The sequence below is a fragment of the Condylostylus longicornis genome, unplaced genomic scaffold (genome assembly GCF_029603195.1).
Source record: "Condylostylus longicornis isolate FDR11 unplaced genomic scaffold, ASM2960319v2 ptg000104l, whole genome shotgun sequence".
Classification (NCBI taxonomy): domain Eukaryota; kingdom Metazoa; phylum Arthropoda; class Insecta; order Diptera; family Dolichopodidae; genus Condylostylus; species Condylostylus longicornis.
Window position 1 is genome coordinate 559258 of NW_026578072.1, and position 14316 is coordinate 573573.

The 14316-nt window shown below is 26.9% G+C and overlaps 1 protein-coding gene and 1 long non-coding RNA gene across 2 annotated transcripts in view; one reads left to right on the plus strand and one right to left on the minus strand.

Moving 5' to 3' along the window:
- Window positions 1-4024: 4024 nt before the first annotated feature.
- The window catches only part of LOC129614152 (uncharacterized), a 55714-nt gene continuing 45422 nt past the window's right edge, over window positions 4025-14316 (minus strand). Inside the window, exon 3 of the long non-coding RNA XR_008697360.1 lies at window positions 4025-4151. This is a non-coding gene — a long non-coding RNA (uncharacterized LOC129614152). The remainder of the gene's footprint in view (window positions 4152-14316) is intronic.
- On the plus strand, window positions 12790-14310 carry LOC129614151 (aldose reductase-related protein 2-like). The gene is made up of 6 exons (XM_055528569.1): window positions 12790-12931; window positions 13003-13183; window positions 13249-13568; window positions 13624-13754; window positions 13807-14058; window positions 14141-14310. Exons 1-6 carry the CDS (start codon window positions 12860-12862, stop codon window positions 14169-14171), a joined length of 987 nt encoding a protein of 328 aa, XP_055384544.1. The 5' UTR covers window positions 12790-12859; the 3' UTR covers window positions 14172-14310.

The following is a 14316-nucleotide window of genomic DNA, read 5'->3' on the forward strand; positions in this document are numbered from 1 at the left end:
TACGATTCGTTCGTCCTACTAACACCCTATTTTATATGGCTTCAATCAAAGCAGTAGTTTGATTGAAGCCATATAAAATAGGGTGCTGAATTGATCTTATTACACGAACTGTAAAATTAACAGTGTTGCATTAATGAATGAAATAACTGGATGAATTTTTGATCAGGATTTAGTTGTGGTGCAAAAAGATCTTGTAGTAGCTGTAATACAAATCTATAAATAATTTAATTATGTGGTAATTACAATAGTATATGATTAAGGTATTTTTCAATTATTTTGACATACGTGAGAAATTTTTTTCTTGAAATATACTAATATTTTGGAGCGTTCGTTATAAGTTGGTACGAATATAATTACGTACCAACTGTATACATACCAAAAAAAGTTATAAATATCATAATATTTTGTTCTTGCATATTCAATAATATATTATTAAATAAAAGAATAATTAAATTAACTCCCAATTGGAATATTTTATTTTTTCACTGTGTAAAAGGTGTTAGTAGACTAGTAAGAGGTGTTAGTACTAGTAAAAGGTGTTTTATTCTTTGGTTGAGCTCTAATATGCTTTTTGTTGAATTTCTTTTAAAATAATACATTTTAGGTACGTAAGAATATAAATGCATATAAATACATATGTACATATATACACTGATTAGTTTGTGTTACAATGTCGTCTTTGCGTTCCTTATTATTATTCTACGTAGAGTTTCACGCCGATTTTTATTGTTATTAAATTAAATGAACATTATTTATTTGCACAAAATTTATTCCAAATTTTGCTAGTCTTAATATAATAAGTAATAAAACTTATATTTTCTTATAACTTTTGGCCATAATCACATTCAATAACAATATAATTTTAAAACAGAATTTGTATGCATAATAAAATATTCATTGGACTTGATCAAATATTTAACTGAATAAAATTTTATAAATAATTAAATTTACAGAATTACATAATTAATTATTTGTAACTTTAATAATATAAGTACACCCAGAATATTAAAAATACCAATAGGCATGAGATATTCTTTGAACACAAAATGGCACAAGACACTTTTAAAGTAAACCCTTACAAAAAATTTAAAAAGGATACAACATTGTATAATTTAATTCTTTTTGAGTTTTGTACATATATAAATTTAAGACCTTCAGAAAATGAGAAAAAAAGTACAAAAAATTTACTTATTTATTTACTTTTATGAACTAAAAAGAAAATAAAAAATTGATTTCCAATTTTTAAAAGGGAGGCAAAAAAAAGGGAAGTTTTCAAACCCCAACACATTCAAATCTCTTTTCTTTTTTCGTTTCTAACACACATTATTTAAATAATATAAAAATAGAATTTTCAAGGACATAAAGAAATAAATATGAAAATGAGCAAATATTTAAGAAAGAAAAGAAAAGAAAAAAAATTAGAATACAATTTGCATGAAAAGATGCGATTATCCCGTTTATTTGTTATTCCCACATTCATATATATTGTGCTATCCTTTTCAATGAATACCTTCACATGATATTTAAATATTGAAAAAGAATATTTATCTTTTTATCATTTATTTTATCCTTATAATATAATATAAAAGAATTAGGGGTACGTTCCATATTTAGTTATAATGTTAACAGAATTGATATTGAGGATTTTTATTATTTTTCTTTTTCTGTTTTTTGTTTTTGTATTATTTTCTTAGTCCTGACTGATGAGATAAATTTATATGATAATTATCTTTATATTGCATTTAAGCACACACTCTTTTATTTAATGTTTACACGTCCGTCCATACTGATACAAACATTTTTTCTTCATACATTTTGGGTATAAGGACTTTAAGGATATAGGAAACTTTATTCACATATGTGTGAGTGGGTGTAGAGGAATATAAAAAAAAATTATTATGAAAATGAGAAAGAAAAAAATTTGTTTTTTTTTGCATACTTATTGAAAATCAACTCATGAAAATAAAAAGGATATTATGGATTTAAATTTTTTAGAGTTCTGAAATTTTCAATAAATTTTCATAAAAAATAAATGCAAAAATAACAAATTTTAAAAATTTTTTAAAGAGTGTTAATGAAATTCATCGGTGTCATTTGATTTAAAAATTCTATTAAATTTAAATGCTTCATAATTAAATAATATTACTCTCTAGTTACTAAAATGAAATATTACTTGTCTTTGCAATATTTTTGAAAAAAATTTCCTTAATTTCCTAAGATTGAAAAGTATTAGCACGAGTATGCTAAATTCAGTATATTTGAGTTCGTTGAAACAAATTTACTCCCCAATTGAATTCAATGATGTTTTTTTCTTATTGACTATTGGTGTTACTTATGAAATATGAAAATTGAAAAAAATATTTTAAACTAATTAGGATTTCATTTCGGGATGTGTTGAAAAATTTTGAATCCAGCTCAAGAAATACTTTTGATTAGAAATGCAGATGTATTAGAGCACAATACACTTGGGGCAAACTTAGTAAAACATTTAACAGTTTATTAAAGATAGTCTGTAATCTTTGCATTGCAAGCAATAAAGTACACGAAATATACTATATAAATCTAACGACAGTTCTCATTATTGGCATGATTCTCAATATTGTACTGTGAATAATGAGAAAAATTAAAAATATAAAATACTCAATATTTTAGAAAAATATTTTAATTATATATTTTCCACCCACGTCCAATTATTAAAAATTTTCATAAAATTTTCAATAAAACTTATAATTACCTTATATTTTATTAGTTATGATTTCCCTTATTAAAATTAAAATAAAATCCTGTGTGCAAGGTCAGAAATTATAAAGAAAAATTAAAATTAATTTCTTTCAATTTTTTGTAGAATACGAGTATATAAATAATTTTTTTTTTTTTGTAAATACACATATATCGAAAAATAATATAAAGAAAATGATGTAAATGTATAATAATATGGTCTCTGTATAGAAGTATAAGCTTTTATTTCTGTACACGTGCATGACCTAAAGGCATAAAATATAAAAGCAAAATAAATTTCCACCACATTCCAATATAATTTTTCTTATTACTATATTTTATTTATTTATTTTACTTTTTTTCTTTCTATGAACACTTTATTATTTAATAAGGATAATTGATATATATACGATGTTCCTTTTAAGAATCTTTCTATAATTAATAATTATTTTTCATTTTCAAATAATCTGATTTTCTTATTTTAATTTTTTCTTGTTTAATATCAGAAAATCTCCTGTATTTTACATATATTATTACTCGTATATTACTATGTATATTACTCGTACATATAAACGTAAACAAATTTCCTTTATTAATATAAAACAAAAACAAATTTCTATTCATTCAAAATATAAGTCATTTAATTTAGAAATCATCTTTGATTCATTCGATATATGACGCCTACGAAATTGCTATGCGTAAATCAATAAAACCCAAAGCGGAGAAAAGTCTAGTAAGGTCGTCTGTTTAACAATGATTAAATTGTATAAATTTCTTTAAAGAATTAAAAAGTAATTTTATTGAATTTCAATATTTAATATAGTTATTATTTGTATATTGAATAAATATTTATATTTATATATTTATATAAACAACAATAATTTTAAAAAATTCCATAGAAAAATTATAAATAAAATCAATTACAATTTTGATAAGAAATAAAATTTATTTTAAGATTTAGTAAAAGTTTTTAATTATGATTCAAAGAAAAATTTAATTGCTTTAAGTCTCAAAGACTTTTTCAAATACAAAATTTAATAAATACAAATAAAAAATAGTGAGAAAGTTCATGGGAACTACGAACTGAAAATGAGAATTTTTACAATTTTGACCAAAATAATATTGAGATGTAGAAATAAATACTATATCGTAACATTGAAACAATAAAAATTCTTTAACTTACAAAAAATTTCTGCAATCATGTAAACAATATTCAGTTAAAAAGCAAAAGTTTTCTCCATATAATCTCAAATTTTCTAATTTTACTTCGTGCAACACATCTTTCGTTATAAATGGTGTTCGCATAATATATTTAACAGGCTGTAGCTCGAAAACGAGTACATCTCCGACGCCCCTCGTGCCCATACAATTTTTTGCTGGAAGTTGATCAAAGAATCATCCCCAAAATGATTTGCCACCTTATGCGAAATAACCTGTATTTTAAAGTTTTGCAAAATTATCAGAACCAACTTTTAAAATTAAAAATAAAAATTCAATTCTTAAAATTATATCATTTACATAATTTTTAAATCTAGAGGAATGAGATAATAACAAGCACAAGTTTGTTTTTAAAAAATCAATAAATTTAAATATTTAAGTAAAAGAAAAAAGAAATTATAGCATACAAAGTTACAATCCCTTATCTTTTCTAAAGTAACACCTGGTTATTTTCAAATGTTTAATTTAATATTTACATAAATTTTTTCTTTTTTTCATTTCACAGAACAATTTCAAATATTTTTTACGATTTCATTCTTAAATTTTTCAAAAATTTCTTTTCTATAATCCTTATACATATGTATATACTTGAATATTATCAAGAAACATAAAGAATAAAACCGAAAAAGGAAATCATATTCCATTTTTTTTTTAATAGACAAAAATGAAAATAATAAACAAGGAATAATATTAAAAATAGAAGCAAAAAAAAATGAAATCCTAATTTAAATATCCTTCCTGTTTCTATATTATTATACCTTGAATATACCTTAATAATATAACAATAATTTAAAATGAAGTAAACAAAGATTATTTTCGTTTTTTTTTTGTATTAAAACAAAAACTAACACAGACGCACATACACACACACACATTCTGTATGCAAAGGCAAAAAAAATTTTCTTTGTTTCCTTCTTTTTTTTTTGGTAAATAATTCATTAATTTACATTGAAAATTCTCTTAATAGACATATTCCGTCAATTGGAGTAAAAGAGATCTCTATATTTTTTAATGTATTATATGCATATACATATTATGTATACCTAGAGTATTAGAAAAGAAAAGGAAATAAATAATAAATTTCAGGCATAAACAAAACAAACTAAACTAACTAAATAAATAATAACGATTTAAAAGAAATGATGTTAATTTTTATTTCCAGTATCAATTGTCCTTGCACATCCTTAAAATGAAAGAAATGAAGGAAAAACAAAAATTATTTATTTATAGTAGTATCAAACAAGTGGTGTCCTATTTTTCTCTGTAACAACAAAACTGTAGAATTGAAACCAACAAAAAACAAAAAAAACAAAAAATTTTTTTTTCGACTTTAGTCCAATTCTTATTTTTAATATGAAAAAAGCATAGAAAAGGATCACAACATCAATTGAATCCACTTATAATAAAGAATAAGGACAAAATTTTTCCAGTAGGAGGAAATTAAAATCAGAAATATTCCGCAACCAAAAAAAAAAAAACAGAAAAAAACCAGAAAAAGGAAAAACAAAAATAAAAAAATTTTTCTTGACAAGTTGGCAACAAATCAGATTGACCATCATTTACTTTCAGAATTAAAATGGAAAAGTTTTCCTTAGATTTTTTTTTCATATTATTTTGAATTTTCTATTTGTTATATTTTTCTTACCCCTCTTTTATATTGCTCTTTTCTTGGTGTTTTATTTTTTTTTTCAAATTTTCTCTTTAATTTCGTCTCTTTAAGAAACTCTTTATTGTTGAAATAAATGGCAGAAAATGAACAATTTTTTATAAAAAACCGAATACCTCCATAAAAATTATGAATATGACTTTATTCCAAAGCAAAGATAAAGGTGCTTTTGCATAGAAATTTAAGATTGATTTTAAGTTAACTTAAATAAAACGTAAAGTGTGAGAAAGCAAAGAAATTTCATAATGAATTTTTTGAAATTTAGCTAGCAATTAATTGCTATGGCTAATAAAATCCCGTCTAACGTACATACACATTCGACATTACGTAGTAAAAGCATATTTAAAAATAATATCGTAAATCTTTTTGTCAATTTTCCGTCAAAGTCAATCTATAATTTTCATTCTCATAAAAAATCCTAAATTGCTTAAAATATTCAATTTATGAGAGACTTGCCATAACAAAACTCATAATTTTAAGGACTCGCTGAATACTAACAATTTCTACGTTTTCGAATTGTAACTGCAACATTGTTTTCTTTATAAAAAATATTTTATATTTTAAATAGCCCGCAATAACAACAATAAAAATAAAAAATTTTAAGAAGAAACCTAATAAGGACGAAAAGTATTAAAATACAAAATGAAAAATATGTACATACATACCCAAAAGAAAACAAGAAACAAAAAAAAAAGAAAGAATAAGTTGTGGGAAAATATCCTAAAAATGAAAAGTTTTCCCTTAAAACTTAATGGCTTTAATAAACGGATTTTATTTCTTTTTTTTCGGCTCTTCTTATTTGCTTTTTCTCTGTAACCAAAGCGGACTCGGACTTCTGGTACCTTTTGTTAAAAAGATAAAAGGGTTCGGACATTGAATCTCTTCTTCAAGGATTTGTTTTTTTTTTATTTTTTATTATTCTTTGCTTCATTTTATTTTTATTTTTCTGAAAATGTGGAAAAAAAAACATTGCCTTTTTTGTGTTAAATAAAAAGTTTCCAGTATGAGTTTTTTATTTATTTTTGTTTTTTTTTATTTTGGTATTTTTTTTTTCACTTTGTCCCGTTCATTTCATTTTCATAATATTTTTAAAGTTGTGTTGGGGAGTTGAGTAGCTAAGGGAAAAACTAAAAAAAAAAAAACTCGTTTTGTTGGTTTCCTTCTCACTTTTGTTTTTTTTTTTATCTATATTCTTTTTTCTTTTATTAGCTGTTAAAAATTTAATCATTTGTAAAAATATGAAAAACTTAAAAAAAAAAACAAAAATTATAAAATAAAAAAAAATATTTAATTAAATAAGTTGTTAACGGTAAAGAAGCTTATTAATTTTTATTTTTTTTTTTAGAGAAATAAAAAAAAACAATGAGGAAAAATAACACAAAATGTAAATTGGTTAATAAAAACAACAAAATAAAATTTCAAAGGATATTAGAAAAGCAATTTGTTTTGGCTTTATAAAAATAAGCAACCTAAATTTTCTGTTCTCATTTTTTGGAATTTAAATATTTTTTTCTTAATTACTTTGTGATTAAAGATTGAATATTTTAATTTTTATATTAATATACATAACTATATTTCTAAATAATTTAACAATAAAAACGTAGATTTTTTGATTTTATTCAACACAGTTCTTATTATAATCCTTATTTCAAATAAACAATGTACACTAATCTCGAGAAAAAGCATAAGGGACCATTTAATTTCAAATGCAATGCAATAAATTTAAAATGCAATAAAATCTATTCAGAGTCGTTCATTATTTCTAGAAATACACATAACATTTGATTTAGTAGTTAAAAATATTAATGCAAACATTATTTCTCAAATTGTTTTAAATTAAAAATAATTTCTGTACGATTTTATAGCGGTAGATAAAATCGAATTCAAAAACTGCCAATTCTTAAATAAATGAATAAATTTGTTCCCGATATTTCGAATTTTTTCGACAATAATCACAATATCATTGAAATATTAGTTCAAATACAAGTAATTTTTGTAATTTTGCTCTAAAATTTAATACATAATTGAAAATGTTTTTAGGAAATCCTCTTTCAGTAAAATTAACCTTAATATATCGTATTTTATAAGTAAATTTTTCTTTCTGTTAAATATAAATAATTATTATTTTATTACACTCATTGCAGCTCTCTTGATAGTATGTGTAAATTTAGTAATAGTATCGATAAACTTAAATTTACAATATTAAATTTTTCAGCACTTGAATTTTTCGAACACATTTTTTGATTATTTTTTTTTTTTTTCGTTCACTCCTTTCGAGAGCATGGGACCTCCACATAGCCTGCCCATCTGACACGGTTGTGGACTAGATGTTTAACTTGTGGTCTTGCCGCTTTCTATGAATTGTTTGTTTATTGTTCGAAGCCAAGTCATTTTCGGCCTTTCAACTTTATTATGCTTGATGCGATATCACAGCCTGTGGTCTTCTTAACGTTTGTTCCAACCAGCACCATTTCCTTCTTCTTATCTTTAGGAAGGCGGGCTCCTCACATGTAAGCTTCCTCAGCTCAACATTCGATATTCTTCTTAGCCAGAATATTCCTTACATCTTTCTGAAGCACTTATTTTATGACCATCTGAACACTATTAATGCTGGCCTAATTTGCGTACCAGGTCTCAACCCCATACAATTAATTCAAGTCTCGAATAGCCTTAATTTGGTTTCTCTGCTCATCCCGGATGATCTCCACACAACTCGCATTTCGTTAGTAACACTATACGAATTTTAAAATGCGGTAATTAAACATTTTACCACATAGTCTTCTGATCACCAAAGTATAACATAAATCAAGTTTTATTTGTAATTTGTATAAAATAAAGCTTGAATGAATTCGAACAATCTATTGTTTCTCATAGATTTCGAACTCCTTTTTTTTGTTATTCAAAATTTGGTATTAACCAGACCATTATTAACTTGGTTCGCTGAATTTTTTGAATTATTAAGTACCAGTTAGTTACTCGAGGGAGGTGAAGTATCTGGGGGTAACCCTGGATGATCGTCTCTCTTGGAATACCCATATCGATAGAGTTATCGGGAGAGCTACGGCGGCCTTGTGGACGTGTAGGAGCTTCATCGGGGGGATCTGGGGAATTAGTCCCAGAATAGCACTGTGGCTATATACGGCCCTTGCTAGGCCCATCGTCACCTATGCGTCGATTGTATGGTGCCGTAAGGCTCAGCAGGCGGGTGTGCGGGCCAAGCTGGAAAAGCTACAGAGGCTGCCCTGCCTGGGAGTAACCGGGGCGATGCGGACGGCTCCCACCGCTGCATTGGAGGTGATGATCGGATTGCCGCCACTGCACCTCCATATATTGAAGGAAGCTTGGCTGGTGACTTACCGACTTCTCTCTGGCGAGGACGGGGCAGGGCTAAAGTTGGCCCACAGAACTCACAGAGACTTCATTGAGAGCGATCCGATTCTAAGAACAACCATGTCAGATACCTGTCTGCCGCGATACAACTTCGACCACAAGTAAAGGGTTCTGTTTCCTGATCGATGGACGTGGGATCGGGGTGGTCCGGTACTTAGGTCGGGTTCGAGCGTGTGGTATGCGGACGGGTCCAAAACGGAGTCGGGTGTGGGCTCGGGCGTATACGGTGTCCGCCCGGACACGCGTGTATATGCAACCCTTGACCCGTATTGCACAGTGTTCCAGGCCGAAATACATGCAATAGAAATCTGTCTGAGAATCAATTTGGAAAGGGGGTATAGAAACCGAACCATCTATGTGTTCTCAGACAGCAGGGCTGCACTGCTGGCGCTCCGTTCAGCTCAGGTTACATCCAAGCTGGTCTGGAGCTGCCTTGCTGCACTTATGGAATTGGCATCGGAAAACAGAGTGATGCTCATTTGGGTGCCGGGCCATATTGGCCATGCGGGCAACGAAGTTGCCGATGAGTTGGCGCGAAGGGGATCTGGGGCTGCCTTTGTGCAGCCGCTGCCTTTCTGTGGTCTGCCTTCTTCCGCCGTGGGGGCCAGGCTTGCCTGCCTACTCGCGGCGGAATGCGGTCGTCACTGGCGGGACACGAAAGGGTGCCGTCATGCGAAAGTGTTTGTTCCGGCGTGCTCCGGCGGATTCGCTGCGGAGTTGCTGGGGATGAGCAGGAGCCGGGTTCGCACTATTGCGAATTTCTTCACGGGGCACTGCCCGGTGAAATACCACCTGCATAGGCTGGGGAAGTCGGGCTTCCCCCTGTGCAGATTTTGTGGGGGTGGCGATGAGACCGCCGTGCACATTCTCTGCGACTGTCCGGCACTGGCTGTTCGGCGCCGCAATTGTCTTGGACATGGGTCCCTAAGTGTTCGGGAACTATTGTCCAACTCCCTTAGGGATATCTCCGGCTTTGTGATTGGGACGGGGATATTATAGACGGGAGAGTGGGGTGGCTACAATAAGTCAAAAATGGCTGCGGTGGCTTGGGGGGATGCTCCTGTCCCAGTCGGTTCCATTAGAATCTACAATCTACAAGTACCAGTTTTAAATTTCCGTTTTAGATTAAGCGTGTTTAATACTAATTTAAAATTAAATACAAAATTTAGTATTATAAAGAAATTGATCAAATTCGAAAACAAGCCGATCATTCTTCCTTTCTTTATTATTAAATATTTTTTTAAATTTTTAACAAAAAAAAAAAAGAATTTCAATAAAAATTTATTAAAATTTTTGATTTTTCATTTCAGTAAATTTTTCAAAACCCTTTTTCCGATCTTTAAATTCCTTTTTTTTTTTGCATTTTTATTTTATTATATTTTTCTTTTTTTTTATTATCATTCTCTTTATCAGAATTGATGAGAAAATAAAGAGGAAAAAAAATATGTTCAAAGGATATTATTAAAAAAAAAAAAGAAAGAAAACAAAAAAGAACAAAAAAGTGTTAAGGATCTTTCGAAAACTTTTTAATAATATTCGAATATTTCATGGAAGAAGGCACATAACAAAAAAAAACAGCAACTACCAAAAATAAAAAGGGAGCAATTGTAGTTAATAAGTAATCTTTTTTTTTTTTACTCACTCTCTCTCTCTCATTTTCTGTGCATTAATTGTGTGAATTTTAACACAAAGTTTTCTGAAAATTGCTTAAAGGATATAACTAAAAAGAGAGCAAAAATAAAAGGAAACTTAATAATCTTGGGAAATTTCACGTATATTATCGCAAACATACAGAATGCTACTGTATGTATGTAAATATGTGTGCTTGCACACTTTTTTTCCCTCTGTTAATTAATATTAAATTAATTTAATGAATAAAAAACAACAAGACAAAAAAAAAATAAACGAAAATATTTTTTTTTTTCTTCCTCAGTGAACATAAAGAGAAGAGAACAGGGGAAAAAAAAAGTTTTGTAAAAGATGTTAGTTTCAACTTTCAACTTTCATTTTGTTCTGTTCTTTATTAAAACCATTTTTAAATTTAAAAAGAATATTAAAAAAAAATTTTTTTTATTTATCTCTTTTTGTTTTTTTATGTGTATTTTTTACATAAATATGCAAAATGAATTTTTAATTATACTTTCCTTATTTGTTTTTTGTTATAGCCTTTCCGATATACAAAAAAAAAAAAAATTAAATTTTTACCATAATTTTTTAATTTTTTTGCTTTCCTTACAAAAAAAAATTTTAAATTTAATTAGGAAAACCAACAAGAATAAAAATGAAAAAAATTTTCTCTTAAAATTGAAATGTTTTTCTCACAACAAAGAAAAATCAATTTTTTTTTTTTTCTATTGAGAAAATATTTAAAGTTCTTCATTATTATTTAATATTTAAATTTTTAAGACTTTTTCATATTTTTCACCTCAGTGATTACAAAAATATGCAAACAAATCTAATCAAATTAACAATGCATAAATTGAAAATTACAATTTTTTTGGAAATTGAAAATTTTTTTATATAAAAATTTTAAAATATTTTCAATTTTTAAAATTAATTTTTTTATTTTTTACACTGAAACGAACAATTTTATTATAAAAATTTCTGGGAAAAAATTTTCCTCAGTGATTCAAATTTTTTATTTGTAAACTATTCTAATGGTTCACATGAGAAAACCTAACTAAATTTATTAAAAAAAAAAATTGTAAAAATTCTAATTGTTTTGTTATAACTTTATGATTTTATCGTTTTATTCTCAGCTCTAATTTTTAAATATAATAACTAAATTTTAAATATTGTTCCTTTGTTAACAGTTTCTGAGATTCATTATGGAATTGTTTATGAAGTTATACGGTAACTAATTATTGTTCCAGCAGTTATACGGTTTTATTTATTTTTTTTAATGGGCATAGTCGGTCCATTACATTATTTGCCTATACGAATTTTGAAAAAATCTTGAAATATAATTTAATTACCTATTAAATTCCCTTTGAAATTGTATGACAAATACTCGAAATAACGTAAAAAAAAATCATTCATTTAATAAATTTAGTATAGTTATATACAAGTATAATTTAGTATAACAGTGTATTGTTTATTTATTAGAACTTATAGCATTACTTTGTTTCAAACTTGTATGAGTAATAAAATGAAATGTTCATATATTTTGTATAATTTTCTCGTATTACATTCACAACGAGATCTTATTAATTTAAGATTTATTAGAGCGATAGAAATTTATTCAAGAGAAGAGCTTTTAAAACTTTTATAGCAAAATATTTATTTTATCCATTATCTACATAATATCATTATGGCATACGTCATAATTATTTATACAATACGTGTACATATACATTATTCAACGATAACAAAATATTTTCATTCAAGTCTCTTAATTATAACATGTGTGTTTTGTTATTTGTTCCGTATTTTGCTTCCTACAGCATTTATACTGTCATAAAAAAGAGCAATACATAATTTATTATTATCAAGTAAACATATCTAATACTCTCAATCAACGATATTATTAAATAACAAACTAAATAAACAGATTCTTGACCACATACGCGTACACATAATATGTAAACCAATACTGAAATATAAAAATATGTTTTGCTAAATGAGATAATCATACATTCATATCTAATCAGAAATTACAGTATAATGATAATTTGTACGCGTGTTATTTTGATTTGAACACTATTGAAGATAAAATGAAAATTTTTACAACCTCATGCTTAATTTCCAAATACATAGTAAAAATAATTCATGAAAATTAATTCAGTCTTTTGCTGATTATTAAAGGAAAAACAACATTATTCAATTTATATCTTAAAATTTCTGTTTTGTTGGAATATTTGAATAAAGATGACTTCTGAACGCTTTTTTACTTTAAATAATGGTTTAGAAATGCCGAGTATTGGAATTGGAACATTTATGGTAATAAAACTTTGCTATTCTTACTGACATTTTTAAAATATTATTAATCACTTTTATAAAAAAAATTTTAGGCACCTGATCATGAAATTGAAACAGCTTTAGATGCAGCATTAAAAGCTGGATACCGTCATATTGATACAGCACCAGTTTACCTTAATGAAAAAGCTATTGGCAAAGCACTTCGCAGATGGATCGACACAAATCAAGTGAAAAGAGAAGATTTGTTTATTACAACAAAATTACCAATTCATGGTAGAAATATTTTATTTTTACAATATTAAACTTAAAATTAGTATTTATGAAAACAAAAAATTTAGCAAATCGTCCAGGTGATGTTGAAAAAACTTTAAAAAAATCTTTAGAAGATCTTCAATTAACATATGTAGATATGTATCTTATTCATGCCCCAGTTGCTGTACCACAACCAGCAAGTGGTGCTGGTTCTTCATTGACATACGATCGTGATTCCAATGGTAATTTAATTATTGATCCAACAACTGATCATGTAAAAATTTGGAAAAAAATGGAAGATATGATAGAAATGGGTTTAACAAAAAATATTGGAGTTTCTAATTTTAATCAAAAACAAATTCAAAGATTATTAGACAATTCAAAGATAAAACCATCAAACCTACAGGTGAGAATATAAAATTATAGTTCTTTATCATATCATAAAAGTTTATATTTTACAGATCGAACTTCAAGTATATTTTCAGCAAAATGATCTTGTAGACTTTTGTAAAGCAAATAACATTCTTATTACTGCTTATTCTCCATTAGGTAATAGGGATATGGTAAAACGAAGATTGGCAGCGGGAACTCTGTAAGTTTTTTTTATTAATTTTAATTTAACATTCAAAGATGTTTTTTAATAGAAAAGAAGACATAATCCTATTTGAAGATCCAACAGTTGTTGAAATCGCAAAAAATCATAATAAAACAGGAGCACAAGTTTTATTACGTTGGATATTGCAACGAGGTATCTGTCCAATTCCGAAGAGTACAAATCCAGGAAGATTACAACAAAATTTAGATATTTATGATTTTAAACTTTCGGATGATGAAATGAATAGATTGGCAGGATTAGATAAAGGTTTGAGAATATGTGATACCTCGTTCTTTAAAGGGTACGAAAAAAAATATAAAATGATATTTTTAATTGACAAATCACAATATCAATGTCGTAAAAACATTAAAATATTTTTTTAGAATTGAAAAACATCCTGAGTGCACTTGGTAAAATATTCGCTATATTATGAATTTGGCGTTGTCACAAAAAATTGTTTATGTTCACATTCGTCAAACTCTAATTAAGTGGTAATTTTAAATAGATTGTAAAAATAATTTTTGATAAAAAATAAAATTTCTGTATTGTTGCACGTTAA